The 15,433-nt window shown below is 36.8% G+C and overlaps 1 protein-coding gene and 1 pseudogene across 1 annotated transcript in view; both read left to right on the top strand.

Annotated features, from left to right (window-relative positions):
- ZNF638 (zinc finger protein 638) overlaps nt 1-15,433 on the top strand; it is a 121,057-nt gene that overhangs the window by 82,454 nt on the left and 23,170 nt on the right. Inside the window, exons 11-19 of the mRNA XM_049785138.1 lie at nt 1,292-1,342; nt 4,255-4,341; nt 4,527-4,595; nt 5,700-5,740; nt 6,564-6,695; nt 8,348-8,476; nt 12,206-12,247; nt 13,182-13,316; nt 14,787-14,912. Coding sequence (XP_049641095.1) covers nt 1,292-1,342; nt 4,255-4,341; nt 4,527-4,595; nt 5,700-5,740; nt 6,564-6,695; nt 8,348-8,476; nt 12,206-12,247; nt 13,182-13,316; nt 14,787-14,912 — 812 coding nt within the window. The remainder of the gene's footprint in view (nt 1-1,291; nt 1,343-4,254; nt 4,342-4,526; nt 4,596-5,699; nt 5,741-6,563; nt 6,696-8,347; nt 8,477-12,205; nt 12,248-13,181; nt 13,317-14,786; nt 14,913-15,433) is intronic.
- Nucleotides 5,131-5,280, top strand: LOC126024935 (uncharacterized; annotated as a pseudogene).

Below are 15,433 nucleotides of genomic sequence, written 5' to 3'. Positions count from 1 at the left end.
GATAGTGTAGGATAACACAGAAAAGCTTATTGTAGACATAAAACATTTAGAAAAGGAAATTGTATTCTTCATTCTTCTTCCACTGAGTTGCACTCCATCTTAAAAAAAATGAAAAGGAAATTGTGATTTGAAAATTTGCTCTTGGGAAGGATAGTAGAGCATGTTTTGGGTTTTATCTGGATAAATTTTCAGATTGGAACTAATACACTAGTGGTTTTTTTGTTTTGTTTTGTTTTTGGGCCACACCCGGCATTGCTCAGGGGTTACTCCAGGCTGTCTGCTCAGAAATAGCTCCTGGCAGGCACGGGGGACCATATGGGACACTGGGATTCGAACCAACCACCTTTGGTCCTGGATTGGCTGCTTGCAAGGCTGTGCTATCTCTCCGGGCCCTAGTCTAGTGATTTAAACTATGTAGAATATCTTACTTTTTCTGTAAAATACTTTCTTTTGTACAGCATTTAAGAAATTGTTTTCTATGTGATACTTATTTTTATTGTTTGGGGCCAAATTAACACTAGTTAGGGCTTATTTCTGGATCTGTTCTAGAGGGATCTTATGGGGGTGCCAGGGTTCATACCAACATTGGTTACAAGCAAGGTAAGCGCCTTAACCCTGATGGATTTAAAAGATAGATATGAAGAGCTCATAAATAAGAAAAAGAAGTCAATATAAATATATCGTGAAATAAATTGTCAAATATTAATGAGTAGACAGAGCACAAGAAAATACTGCATATTAAAGAAATAACTAGTAATGAAAGCAACTAAATGATTTTTTTTTCCTTTTTATTTATTTTTTTTTTTTTCGGTTTTGGGGCCACACCTAAGGCACTTGGGTTACTTCTGGGCTCTGCACCCAGAAGTCACTCCTGACCGGCTTGATGGACCATATGGGATGTCGAAAATCAAACGTAGGTCCATCTTGGGCTGACGCCCAGCCCCCAAATTACCAGTTTCAATCAGATTGGAATTAGTGATGTCTCTGTTTTAATTAGGTAGGAAAGCTCTACTTTCACTTACTAATAGTATAAATTTTAATTGGTACAATCTTTTTTGGAAGGCAATTTAATTTTAATTATTTTAAATATTTTAATCTTTTTTTTTTTTTTTTTTTTTGGTTTCAGTGATTCCACATGTAGATGAATTTACATACTTCCACAATGAAAAAGATGAACCTAGAGATGTTTCTTGTGTTTTGTTTTTGTCCAGAATTATTTTCAGGTTAGCTCGTTTCTGAACCTAAATGTTACTTTTAATGACTGTCTCATTAATATATTTTTTTATTTTAGTCAAAACTGGACAAGCAAAGATATCTACAGTCAAAGTGAATAAATCTTCAGGTATGATTTTTATTAACCTGAACATACTGACTTTAAATTATGTTAAGCATAATCTATAGTTTATATTAAGCATATTCCATGGAACATTAGTATGATTAGGTTAGTTTGAGATTGATATTCTGATCTTAAAATTATAATCGTCTAGAAATTTAAGAAAGGAGAGTTAATAGATACTGTGCTTTCATTTGTATTTTGTGGAGGGAAAGGGTACCACACCTGATGTTTCTCAGGGATGCTCCCAGTGCTCAGTGGACCATATATGTGCTTGGATTGCAGCTGGGTTCACCCTTATGCAAAGCAAGTTCCTTTATCTCTGGATTCTCTCTCTAGCCTTAATACACTCTTTATTTGTAATCATCAAAAGCAGTGCATTTATTTGGAAAATTATTTCTAAGGATGACTGTTCTCTTTTCCTTTAGTTGTAGTAAAAAAAAAACAACATAAAATGTAGTTAATAGTGAGCCATAGTGTTTAGATAGTGTTCTTGATGTTGGAGAGACATTTTAGTGGGTAGGATGCTTACCTTGCATGAAGATGACCCAAATACATTTTCCAGCACTACAAAAGGTTCCTCAAGCACCTCTAGGTGCCCCTGAGCTTATGAGTACAATGATACAATGAGCGCAATGATAAAATTTTCTTCCCTTAGAATTTTTCTCCTTTTACTTTTCCTTTTTTTTTTTTTTTGCCAAATATTGACTAATGAGTCAACTTTTAAAGTTATTATATTTTGGTGGAAGCAGCACTTCCCAAAAAAAAAGCAGTGCTCAGTGGTCCTGGGAACTGCTTGTTCAGATACTTAGGTCCTAAGGTGTCTATATTACTGAGGGCTAGTCAAGCAGTGCTCAGAGGCCTCCAGGGCTACAGTTAGGGATGCTCAGGAATCCACATAGTGCCGGGACATAAAGTCATGGCCCCTAACTCATATTAAATTCCTGATCCTGATTATTTTATGTTCCTTTTAGTCACAGAAAAGAAGAAATAGTCTTGAACTATCAAGTACTACTTTTTGTGATACTTTATTTATTTTTTGGTTTATACCCGGCAGCACTCAGGGGTTACCCCTGGCTCTACACTCAGAAATTCGCTCCCGTCAGGCTTGGGGGACCATATGGGATGCCGGGATTCGAACCACCGGCCTTCTGCATGCAAGGCAAACGCCTTACTTCCACGTTATTTCTCCAGCCGTGATACATTATTTTGTATTACTATATATGAAACACTAGATAGTAGTGTTTTAAAAGCTGTAACCTGAGAGGGTCAAGAGTTGCTAGAAAATTCCTTTTAAAGTGCCAAGAAAAGATAGAGGGGGTAGTATACATCCAGGTGCAAGTCTAATCATAGCCACCACGTGGATGCTTTTTCCACTTCCTCAGCTTACCCCCTAGCCCAGTACTGCTTTGTTCTAAAGCCCCTGATCCCTGCTGGCTTTGGCTCTGGTGATCTTCAATACCTCCACGAAGCCCTAGTGGTCCCTGGCAAAACATCCTAAGCCCAGCTGCATCCTCGGGCCCTAGTATTAGCTTTTACTACGTGGTTGATCACAAATTGCCAGAAATAATCCTGTTTCCACTGAACAGTACTTGAAGTTCTCCCTCCCAAGATATTTCTTTGAAGGATGCAAAAAGGATGTTGATTTATTTCATTTGCCAGGTTGCTACTTTTATATATTTCAAAAATAGGATTTAAATTCTTATTATAATGTCATTTTTCTTCCTGGAGAATTTATTGTTATTGCTCGATTTAGAAAATGATTTGTGCTTGCAGCCAGAGCAGTAGTATAGCCAGTAGGACCTTACCTTGTATGTGGCTGAGCGAGGTTCTATCCCAGAATCCTGGTCTCCTGAGCCCATGAGGTGTTAGCTCTTAGCTCTGCTGGGTGTGGCCCAAAAACAGAAATAAAAAATAATCTGTGCTTCAAAGGTGATAATATAAGTTTTGCCTTGTTATTCAAGTTCTTAGATTCTTTGCAGATTGTAATTAGTTAAAGGAGCTAGTTTTGATTATAGTTTTTGTGATTTAGGGAAACCTGCTGGTTCTGTAAAATCTGTGGTATCAGTATCTGCTAAAGGTAATAAAGCTTCAATCAAAACAGGTAAGATTGTTGGAAAGGAGAGATTTATTAAAGTTTATTGTTATGCCTTTAAGATATCAAAAGCCAGTTTTTAATTCATATAATGTATATTATTTAATAATGTTTTGAAAGGTTTTATAGGGTGCCCTGAGAGATAGTACAGTGGTTAGGTAACTTGCCAAGCCATCCAGGATTTGATAGCCAGCATCATGTATGGTCTTCCAAGCACCCCCAAAGTAACCTCTGAGCATCTCTGGGTGTGGCCCAAAAAACCATTCAACCAATAAATGTTCGTTAGGAACATTGATATCTAAAATCTGACATAGGAATTTTATTTTGATACTTTGATATGTAGTATCTTCGACTACAGATAGATTTTGACAGCAGTATTTTACAGCTTGCCGTTTTTTTATTTCTAAAATTGTTTGATATTGGTTTTCTTAGAGTTTACATATTGTTGTTAAGGATTTCTCCCATGTTTTAAAATGTATTTCCTCCATAATGAAATGGAAATAAATGGAACTTGTTCATTATAACGTATGTTTATTATAATTTTTGCCAGTAGATGAATCTTTATCTTTAAGGGAGTATTATAGAAATTATAAGATACATTTTTTGTTGTGATTTTGATATGTTTTAGCCACATTTGTCTTAATATTTGATCATCAATAAAAATTTATCAGTTTATATTTGCTTTAAAATTTCAGGGGTAAGATGTTAAAAATATATTAATGAAGAAAACTATAATATTAAAATTATTATTTAGTAGCTTATTAGAATGGAACTTGTTAAGTTATTTAAAAAATCTTAGAATAATGAATCATTTTACTTTTTAAAGCAAAATCTAGTGGAAAGAAGTCTCTAGAAGTCAAAAAGAGTGGTGTTGGCAAAAACAAAGATACCAGCAAACCTATGAACATGCAAGGTGAGCTTTCTATGATCTCATCTCACTTTATTTTTCATTTAGATTCTCTAAATTATGTTTTAAAGGAGAAATTTGAAGCATCAGAATATAGTAAATAATAAAGTAGCTTGATTTCTAATGTTAGATTAATTCATGTGATTTTATTAGTGTTTTTCTAGACTATTAAACTTGACTATTTTACACAGAAACCTCTGAATTAAACAGCGGAATGGAAATCAAAGTTACTGAAAATACTTCAAATGAAACTATTTCAGGTATGTCAATAAAAGTATTTTGTTCTTTTTTTTCCTCTTTTTTCACTTATTTTGAATAATTTTTATTGAGAATTACAAATCTTTCACTGTTATATTTAAGGTACATAGTGACAGTTTAAAAGCATTTTTTTCTTAAAAATAGATAATCAAACTTATAAGAAAATAAATTTTGGGGCCGGAGAGATAGCATGGAGGTAAGGCGTTTGCCTTTCATGCAGAAGGTCATCGGTTTGAATCCCGGCCTCCCATATGGTCCCCCGTGCCTGCCAGGAGCAATTTCTGAGCATGGAGCCAGGAGTAACCCCTGAGAACTGCCGGGTGTGACCCAAAAACCAAAAAAAAGAAAAGAAAATAAATTTTATTCTGTATTTTCTTCCGCAATTAAAAGTTTTTTTTAATGAAAAAGAAAAGTTTTATTTAAATAAATTTACTTAATAGAATTAGATGTGTTGAGTAAGAAAGAGGTAAGAGATATATATGTTCAAGAGAACTTGGGCTTCTCTAGAATAGTAATAAAATAAAATTTTTATTAAAAATCCTTACCTGGCAGGGGACTTACCATGATCACCCAGGGCGAGGCTCACCCATTGCACTCCGGGTGTGCTGACCCCTGTGATTTCCCCAAATGTGGGAAACTTGACTGCATAATTTGTGGTAGTGGGGACTGTGTTTGCCCTCTCCCCTCGGGGGAAAAAATCTTTTGGGACCTTTTATATTTTCAATCAAGCTAACTCAAAAAACAGTGGAATTTATGCCTTGCATGTGGAGGTTTTAGCACTAGGTGTTACTTTGGTGGACCGAGCACTTCCGGTGCCTGAGAAGCACAGCACAACTTGGAATGAGGACTATTTATTTATCAGGCTTATGTTTTTGAGCCAAGTATTGCCAAGAGTGTCCCTTTGAGCACTAATGGTAGGACCTGCTCAGGCCTACCCCCACTTTTCCTAATTAAAGATCAGTGTAATTAGTATATTTTTCCTCTTTAAAAGCCAGCATTTTATCAGTTGTATACATTTTCAATTATATACTATTTAATGCATTATGGAATAAACTGAATTTTTGATAAGTAAAATATAACTGAATTCTTTTATTTTATGTCTCAAGAAACTGTTTTGGATGCCACAGAAAATGTACCAGTTAACAAGGTCAGTTGTCCTATTTTACATTTTCAAAACTTAAAACATTTACAACTCTATATTTTTCCTATAAATCCAAGGTCAAAATAAAACAAACAAAACACAGATTTGTTTTGGTGTAAAACTCCAGTCATTTGTGACTTGAACTATGATTTGAAGTAAATAACCTTCAGTTGTTGCAGTAAATCACAAGAATTTAGGAACATACCAAAACAAGCCAATGTGGTTTTTGAGTAGGCCAATTAGAGCCAGTAGCATTTTGTAGAGGAGATTGGGTAATAGGATAAGGACCCTAAGAAGCTTTATTGTACTGCCTAAAAGTGAACCTGTAAAAAAGAAAGATATGCATAGTTAGCATCATAAGGCACGAGAATGATAATGGTACTTAAAGGACATAGTTGGGGCTAGAGTAATAGCATAGTGGATAGGGTTTTGCCTTATGCATGCTCAACCCAGGTTGGAGCCCCAATATCCCACATGGTCCCCCAAATAATGCCAGGAATGACCACTATGCTCACAGCCAGGAGTAACCCCTGAGTACCGCCGGGTGTGACCCAAAAACAAACAAAAAAGGTCATGGTTATCAAGAGACAGACTTAACTTATATTATTAAACAGCAGTTGAAAAATAATTGTAAAACTTTATGTGACATGGTGTAAGTGAAAATATTTTTCTCTGTTTAAAAGGAAATTTACATTGTGTTTTTGATTTGAGGTTGAGAGCAGCCTTTTCATCATGCTAATGAAATTGAATTACTAAATATCTATAAATTTGAGTAAATATACAGCCAGTCAGATTAATTTTAATGTCAATTCTGTAATTTCTTTTGTAGGAAATGGAAGAAATTTGTGTGTTATTTATTTCTAATTTACCTAATAAAGGATATTCTACAGAAGAAATTTGCAACCTAGTAAAACCATTCGGTAGCTTTAAGGATATTTTGATTTTGCCATCTCATAAAAAGGTAAGAGTTTACCATAGCTGCTCATGTCTGAAAGAACAGACAGGGGCTGGAGAGATAGCATGGAGGTAGGGCATTTGCCTATTTAAAGATCTCTGTAAGGAACAACTTTTAGAAGATACATAATTAAGATTTCGAAAAAGTTTCAGTCACTTTATAAAAATTTATAATTAAAATGGTAGGAAATAGCACTCTTAAAATAGAAAGGAGTTGATCACTAGAGATATAGATGTTTGATGGCATTAATCTGAGTTTAAGAAGATAGTTTTAACAATTCACAAACTGTTAAAAGTAGAATTGGATTATATACTTCTTAAATATTCTAATAATGACTGATTTACCACTTACTAACAGGAGAATTTTGTGATATTGTAAATTATTTCAACAAACTCTTTATCTCCTTTGGGGGTGGATAAGATATCCATACTTCTGTGCTGAGTGCTTGCTCCTACCTTTGCAATCTACAGTCTCATGGGACTGTTCAGGGTAACATTCTGGGCTAGGGATCTAACTTGGGTTGGCTACATGTAAGACAAGCACCATATTATCTCCAGTCTCTTACACAATTACATTTTAATTAAAATTTTTTATTTTTATGTACACTTGTTTTTGTTGTTTGCTTTGTTTTGTTTGGGGGCCATACTTGGTGGTGCTCAGGGGTTACTCAAGGCTCTGCACTCAAGATTCACTCCTGGTGGGCCCAGAGAGATAGCACAGCAGCGTTTGCCTTGCAAGCAGCCGATCCAGGACCTAAGGTGGTTGGTTCTAATCCCGGTGTCCCATATGGTCCCCCGTGCCTGCCAGGAGATACTTCTGAGCAGACAGCCAGGAGTAACCCCTGAGCAATGCCGGGTGTGGCCCAAAAACCAAAAAAAAAAGAAAAGAAAATTCACTCCTGGTGTGCTCAGGGGACTAAGTGGGATGCTGGGGATCAAACCTGGGTTGGTTGCATAGAAGGCATGGACCCTACCTGCTAGGTAGGTACTAAAGATACATTGAAGAATAAGATTTACAAGATTTGGGGCCAGAGAAATAGCATGGAGGTAAGGTGTTTACCTTTCATGCAGATGGTCATCGGTTCGAATCCTGGCGTCCCATATTGTTCCCTGTGCCTGCCAGGAGCAATTTCTGAGCACGGAGCCAGGAAAAAACCCCTGAGCACTGCTGGGTGTGACCCCAAACCCCCCCCCCCCCCCCACACACACACACACACAAAAGATTTACAAGATTTTCTTTAATTTTTTTTACTTAAATGTCCCTTCATATTTCTCTTACTACATGATTTCTTGTTTATTAGTATTAAAACAGTCTATTGTCATCTTTTGAGGGAATTCATTTTTTGGCTTTGAGAATAAAAGCTACTTATGTAATTAACTCTTAAGACTAAATATTTTTAGAATATTAAAGCTTTTTCTTTTTTGTTTCTTGGGCCACACCTGCTAGCACTCAGGGCTTACTCTGTTTTTTGCTCAGAAATTACTCTTGGCAAGCTTGAAGGTCCATATGGGATGCTGAGTATCAAACTCAGGTCAGGCATGTGCAAGGTAAATGCCTGCCTGCTGTGCTATTGCTCTGGTCCATAAAATATTGAAGCTTTTTAAGGAAAGTAATTTAAGAAATTAACTCTTCTGTTCTTATAATTTATGTTTTAAAAGGTATTGATTGAGATAAGTAAGAAGTCTGCAGATTCTATGGTAAACTTTTATACCTGTTTCCCAATATCAATGGATGGAAATCAACTTTCAATAAGAATGGCTCCAGAAAATACGAACATAAAAGATGAGGTAAGTTATATTTAAATAAGCTTAACATATTTTTCTAGAATATTACTAACTTTGAAAATCAGATTTATTATAATTGGTTACATTTTCTTTGGGTTGTGTATTTCTGGCAGTGAAAGTTTCCAGTCCTTACGCAATCTTCCATTTCACTCTTTGAAATTTCTTTAAATATTAACAAAATCCTGTCCCTTATGTATTGTGCTAGGGGAAAAAATGGAAAGCTTACTTATGTTTGTTTGCTTGACCACACCCACTGATGCTCAGGAGTTATTCCTGGCTCTGCTCATAGGAATCAGTCCTGGGGGCACAGGGAGATGATAAGGAATGCTGGGGATCAAAACCAGATCAGTAGCATGCAAAGCAAGCTGCCTTACCCACTACAGTCTCTGGCCCCAAAGTTGAAAGCTCTTTTTCAAAAGAATTAATTTTATTTTTATTTCACTCTCCCCTCCCTTCCCCCAAAGAACTTTCTTTCACTGTCATTTTTGTCTTCAGATTAGAATCTCAGTGGTTACAATTTTTCTTTCCATTTTTGACCACCATTGTATCACTATGTCTTCTATTTTAATTTCTGAATAAACTTTTGGAGTTTGTTTCTTTTTTTTTTTTTTTTTTTTTTTTTTTGGTTTTTGGGCCACACCCGTTTGACGCTCAGGGGATACTCCTGGCTAAGCGCTCAGAAATTGCCCCTGGCTTGGGGGAACCATATGGGACGCCGGGGGATCGGGGGGATCGAACCGCGGTCCGTTCCTTGGCTAGCGCTTACAAGGCAGACACCTTATCTCTAGCGCCACCTTCCCGGCCCCGTTTGTTTCTTTTTTATTCTCCCTCCCATCACTTCACTTCTTAGAAGTTATAAAGTAGCTTGTATTTTCAACCTACAGTTTTGTCTTCCCTCAAAACTTTCCTCCACAAAGGGGCCTGAGCAGTGGGGTAAGTGGTAGTAAGGTATCTGCATTTCGTGCAGTAGCCTAGGACAGTCCTCCGTTTGATCCTCTGGTGTCCCATATGGTCCCCCATGCCAGGAGCGATTTCTGAGTGTATAGCCAGGAGTAACCTCTGAGCATCACTGGGTAGAAAACAAGAAAAAAAAAAAAGGAAAAAAAGGAAAAAAAAACCTTTCCTCCACAAAGCTATGAAACTAAATTACACTCAGATGTATTCAAATTTTCTGGAAGAACTGTATTGTTTCTGACCTATAAATTTACTATTAGCTGTTAAGACATGAGGCAGAGATATTAGAATCTCTAGGGGAGGGCCCGGAGAGATAGCACAGTGGCATTTGCCTTGCAAGCAGCCGACCCAGGACCAAAGGTGGTTGGTTCAAATCCCGGTGTCCCATATGGTCCCCTGTGCCTGCCAGGAGCGATTTCTGAGCAGACAGCCAGGAGTAACCCCTGAGCAACGCCGGGTGTGGACCCAGAAAAAAAAAGAATCTCTAGAGGAACATGGAAAAACATGTGATATATAAGTCCTATAGCTGAATTGTATGTTATATTCTGGAAGTTCATGTTCGATAGTAATAACATAGGACTTGAATCTCGGTTTGATTTGAAATCATAGCACAATTCCAGCTATGTCTTGTTTTGTTTTGTTTTGTTTTTCTTTTCTTTCTTTTTTTTTTTTTTTTTTGGTTTTTGGGCCACACCTAGTGTGTGTTACTTCAGGCTATGCGCTCAGAAGTCGCTCTTGGCTTGGGGGACCACATGGGACACCGGGGGATCGAACCGTGGTCTGTCCTAGGCTAGCTTTGGCAAGGCAGACACCTTACCTCTAGCGCCACTGCCCGGCCCTTGTTTTTCTTTTTTGGTTTTTGGGTCACACCCTGTGGTACTCAGGGGTTACTTCTGGATTTGCACTCAGAAATCGCTACTGTCAGGCTTGTGGGAGGGGACCTTATGGGATGCCGGGATTTGAACCTACCATCCTTCTGTATATAAGGCCTTACCTCCCTTAAAGATCTCTGACTCTCAGAAAGATGACAGAAAAATATGTATATGATTCAGTGTCTGAATTTTACTTGAATGTTGTGTATTCTACCCTGCTATTGATAACATCTGTGGTGCTTTCATATATATATATTTTATGTAACATCATGTCATATCTGTAGCTGTTACAACACATACAAGATATAAACTACTTATTGGTAATTCAAAGACTTGGAAGTGAAAAGTGTAGAAACTAGTTTTGACATTTTTCTAAGGTTGTGATCAGGCACAATTTTCTCATTAAGAAATATGGGGCCGGGCGGTGGCGCTAAAGGTAAGGTGCCTGCCTTGCCTGCGCTAACCTTGGACGGACCGCAGTTCGATCCCCCGGTGTCCCATATGGTCCCCCAAGCCAGGAGCAACTTCTGAGCACATAGCCAGGAGTAACCCCTGAGCGTTACTGGGTGTGGCCCAAAAACCAAAAAAAAAAAAAAAAAAAAGAAATAGGATGTTTTTCGAGCGCGCACGTTGTGTGTGTGTGTGAAATCCATAGTCTCAAATGATTTTGTACATATAAGTCTTATATTTTCTAGCCTCTCACTGCTGCAACTTTGTAGTTTTGGATCTCTTAAGACTCTTAAGTTACTATCTCAAAATCTCAATATTTGATGCCCTGTGCTCTTTTTTTTTTTTTTTTTTAAACTAGTCCCCTTTTCTTTTTCATTCGCTATTTTGTGAAGGTAACTTTTGTGTGGGAAGGCTTGGTAGGGGAGGGAATAGTTTATCCTTGGCCATGTTAAAAGTGCCATGCCAGTGATTAAATCTGGGGCTCCTACATACAAAACATGTACCCTGCTCTTTGAGCCATTTCTTAGACCCCTCTAAAGGTTGTTTATTATGGTGGTTGTTGGAGGCCAGGCACTGTATACTCAATTGCACTGCCAGTAGGGAATCATACTGACAGGATCACATTATAAGTTGTAAGGAATTGAACACGGTCCTCATGACTGACTACGAGATATGCATTTGACCAATAGGCCACAGCAATGTATGCTGGGATTTAACCTCGCTATCCTGCATGCAAAGCATATGTTGATTTCAATCCATTGGACTATTCACCTTTTTTAATGCTACTGGCTTGGCTGTGGTGCCACACTCAGTTGTGTTCAGTTTTCTATTCTTTGCTCTGTGCCGGAAGTGACCGCTGATGGTCTTCAGGTGGTCATATGTTGTGCCAAGGATCAAAATTGGGGTCATCTGCATTTCTGACCCTTTTCTTTTATTTACCCCTTAAATTTTTTTGAGTTCTCTGTTGAATTAAATCTTTAGTTACATGCATATAAGTGTTAGTTTCCTCTCTTTAATGGCCCCACATTATTATTATTATTTATTTATTTATTTTGGTTTTTGGGTCACACCCAGCAGTGCTCAGGGTCTACTCTGGCTCTACTCTCAGAAATCGCCCCTGACAGGCTTGGGGGACCATATGGGATGCTGGGATTCGAACCACTGTCCTTCTGCAGACAAGGCAAACACCTTATCTATATGCTATCTCTCTGGCCCCCCACATTATTTTTAATTGCACATAACAGGGAACTAAAATATGTGGGTACATTGAGTTAATAACTTGTTTATTAAGAGTTGTGGAAAAAAATTTGAAAGGAAGAGCTCTCTTGCTGATTTCTCAATTTATAAATAGTGTTTAATGCTTTTTCACGTAGGTTGTTTTATTGTTAATCTTGACTAAAGTAAATGGATAAGGAAGAGCTTACATCCTCAACCTTTATCTATTTTGGCTTTACAGGAAGCTATATTCACAATGTTGATTAAAGAAAAAGACCCATTGGTGAGTTTATAATTTAAATCCTTTTGTGCACTTGTTTAATTGGTAGAAATATGATCTTCTAGTTATCTGTTAAGAATTAAAGTATGGGAGCTGGAATGATAGCATGCCTTGCATGCAGCTCACCCAGGTTAGATTCACAGCCTCCCATATAGTCTCCTCAAGCCTGCCAGGAGTAATTTCTTAGCGCTGAGCGAGGAGTAGCTCCTGAGCATCACCATGAGGTGAAGCCAAAAAGCAAGGGGAGGGGGGTGGAGAAAGTGTAGAGCTTATTTTAAAATACTGAGGTGATAAAGTTTCAGATGTCTTCTCGGTAAAAAATAAAGACAAATGATGATGGTGGTAGTTTCTGATAAGAAATATTTTCCAAATACTGAAGCCATTTTAAGTATCTAAATAGGTCAGTACCTTGTCGAGCATTTTTAGGTCAATATTACATTGTTAGACAAAAGATTATACTTTTTATATCATTTTATTGTTTATGAAAATCTACAGCTAAGCCCTTATAAAGAGGTTTAAGAAAAATAAGACCTTAGTCAAGGAATGTGAATCAGTTCTAAACACCTGCTTTATATGAGGCAATTCTAAATTCAATCCCAGGCTTTGCAAACAAAGTTAAATTTTAGGTGCCCAAGCGATAATAGTGTGGGTAGGGTGCTTGCCTTTTAGCAGCCAACCCAGATTGATTCCTGGCATCCCATACGGGGCCCCTAGGAATCAGGAGTGATTCCCAAGTGCAAGGCCAGAAATAACCCTTGAGCACTGAGTGTGGCCCAAACACGAAAACCAAAAAAAAATTAAAATATAATGTCTTTACTATCTTCACTCACCCATAGTCATTTTCTTACATTTTGAGAGGACATCATTTAGTCTTTAACTTCTGCAATACTATTGTTACCTATAGTGTGATTTTTTTTAATTGCCTCAAAAATTACAGGTAAATATGGATGGCATTTACAATAGATTTGTACATCTTGGTAATTTGCCAGAAGATGGACTGCAGTGCGTACTTTGTGTTGGACTTCAATTTGGGAAAGTCATACATCATGTATTCATGAGTAATAAAAACAAGGTAAAAATTGCTTGTTTTAGCTATATGTTCAGTTGAGAATACAAGCTGAATTTCTTTTTTTATTATTATCTGCAACTTTCACTTTGCTTCTGAATTAAACATAAAACTCTACAGGGCCAGGAAGATAGTTCAATGGTTATGGTACTTGCTTTGTACATGGCCTACCCTAGTTTGACTCCTGATATCCTATATGGTTCCACAGGCACCACCAAGAGTAATAATTTTTTAGGGCAAACCCAGGAGTAATCCATGCACATTACTGAATATGGCCCCCAATTAAAACCCTCTAAAAATAGATCAAAGTTTTTATAGGGATATGAAGAACTTGCATGTTTACTCTTCTGTAGATTATTTCTGTCTTCAGAATGCCTAACGTTCCCTCTAGCCATAAAACACCTGCTTATTTTGTTCCTTTAGTTAAATAAAAGTGGAAAGTGAATATCCTCTTTATGATTTTGCTTCATAAAAGAAATCATTTGTATTTCTATACTCAATAATGTTTAGTTCAGATTTTTGTCAGTCTATTTATAGAAAGATAGGTTTTATATCAAACTTGAAGCAGTATGCTTCACCAAAAGTATATAATGGACCATAAATCAATATTTAATTTTTTGGCTCACTTTAACTAAAACATGTACCAGTTTTGATATATTTAAAAGTAGAATGATAAAGACTGGAAATGACCTGTGGTTAGAATAATTCTGACTTTAGACATTTAATCTTTTGTTTTAAAAATACATTTTTGATGGCTGGAGCAATAGCACAGCGATAAGGCGTTTGGCTTGCACGCAACCAACACAGGACAGACTTTGGTTTGAAAGCCAGCATACCATATGGTCCCCCAAGCCTGCCAAGAGTGATTTCTGAGCACAGAGCCAGGAGTATCCCCCTGAGCGCTGCTAGGTGTGACCCAAAACCAAAAAGAAAAAAAGGAAGAAAAGGCATTCTTGGGAGCTAGAGCGATAGCAAAGTGATTTAACTGTTTAACCATCATTTTATCCATTTTGAGAACTGTGTTTTGTTCCCAGACTTAAACTTCATTGAATAGCAACTTCCCATGCTGCTTCTAGCTCCTGGCATGCATCATTCTGCCATTTTACTTTTTATGAATTTGATTGCTCTAGGCACTTGATAAGTGGAATATTTGTCCTTTGTTGTTTCATTTCTTTCACTTGTTTTGTTGTCTACTGGGATGTGTTTAGCATTTGTCAGAATTCTCTTTCTATTTTGGCTAAATATTTCACTCATTCATAAATTACATTTTACACTACTCATCCATTGATGAACACTTGGGTTTCTTCTACCTTTTGACTGTTTTAACTCATTTTAGTATGGATATGCATGAACAATACCTGTTCTTGATTTTTGAGATTTTGGTTATATATCAAAAGGCAGAATTGTTAAATCTTGATCATTGTACTTTTAATTTGTAGAGTAGCCTTCATACTTTTCTTTTTGCCTTCTCTATAGGCAATTCTTCAGCTAGATAGTCCTGAATCTGCTTTGTCAATGTACAGCTTTCTGAAACAGAATCCACAGAACATCGGCGACCATGTATTGACCTGCACATTATCTCCAAAAGTAAATGCATTAGAGGTAAGATTGTTCTGTAGCAAATTTTGTGCTTTTAACAAATAAAGCGTATATGTTATTACTTAAGACTAAAACACAAATTTAGAAGGGACTTTTATTTTTTTGTTTTTTTGGCCACACCCAGTGACGCTTTGGGGTTACTCCTGGCTATGTGCTCAGAAATCGCCCCTGGCTTGAGGGAACATATGGGACGCTGGGGTCCATCCTAGGCTAGAGCGCTCAAGGCAGACACCTTATGGCTTTTGCCACCACTCAGCCCTCAATTTAGAAAGGATTTTAAGAATTATTCTTGGGTACTAGTCAAGTTGTTATTGAGTTTAGATATTCTTTTAAATTTTTGTTAGCTCTACTTTGTAAGTAACTACTTATTAGTTTATTATTTTAAATGTATCTAAATAAGTATAAATTAAGCTAATTTTGAAAAAATGTAACTAATTCTTTACTTATTAGAACATATGTAAATATAAACATGTAAAGTGATTTTCTATAAAATGTGGCTTTTATTTTATTTTGGATTTCTAATA

Source organism: Suncus etruscus, chromosome 12 (assembly GCF_024139225.1).
Source record: "Suncus etruscus isolate mSunEtr1 chromosome 12, mSunEtr1.pri.cur, whole genome shotgun sequence".
In the NCBI taxonomy this organism is placed as follows: Eukaryota; Metazoa; Chordata; class Mammalia; order Eulipotyphla; family Soricidae; genus Suncus; species Suncus etruscus.
Note: the sequence above shows the minus strand (reverse complement) of the source record. Positions and strands in the feature narration are given on the sequence as shown.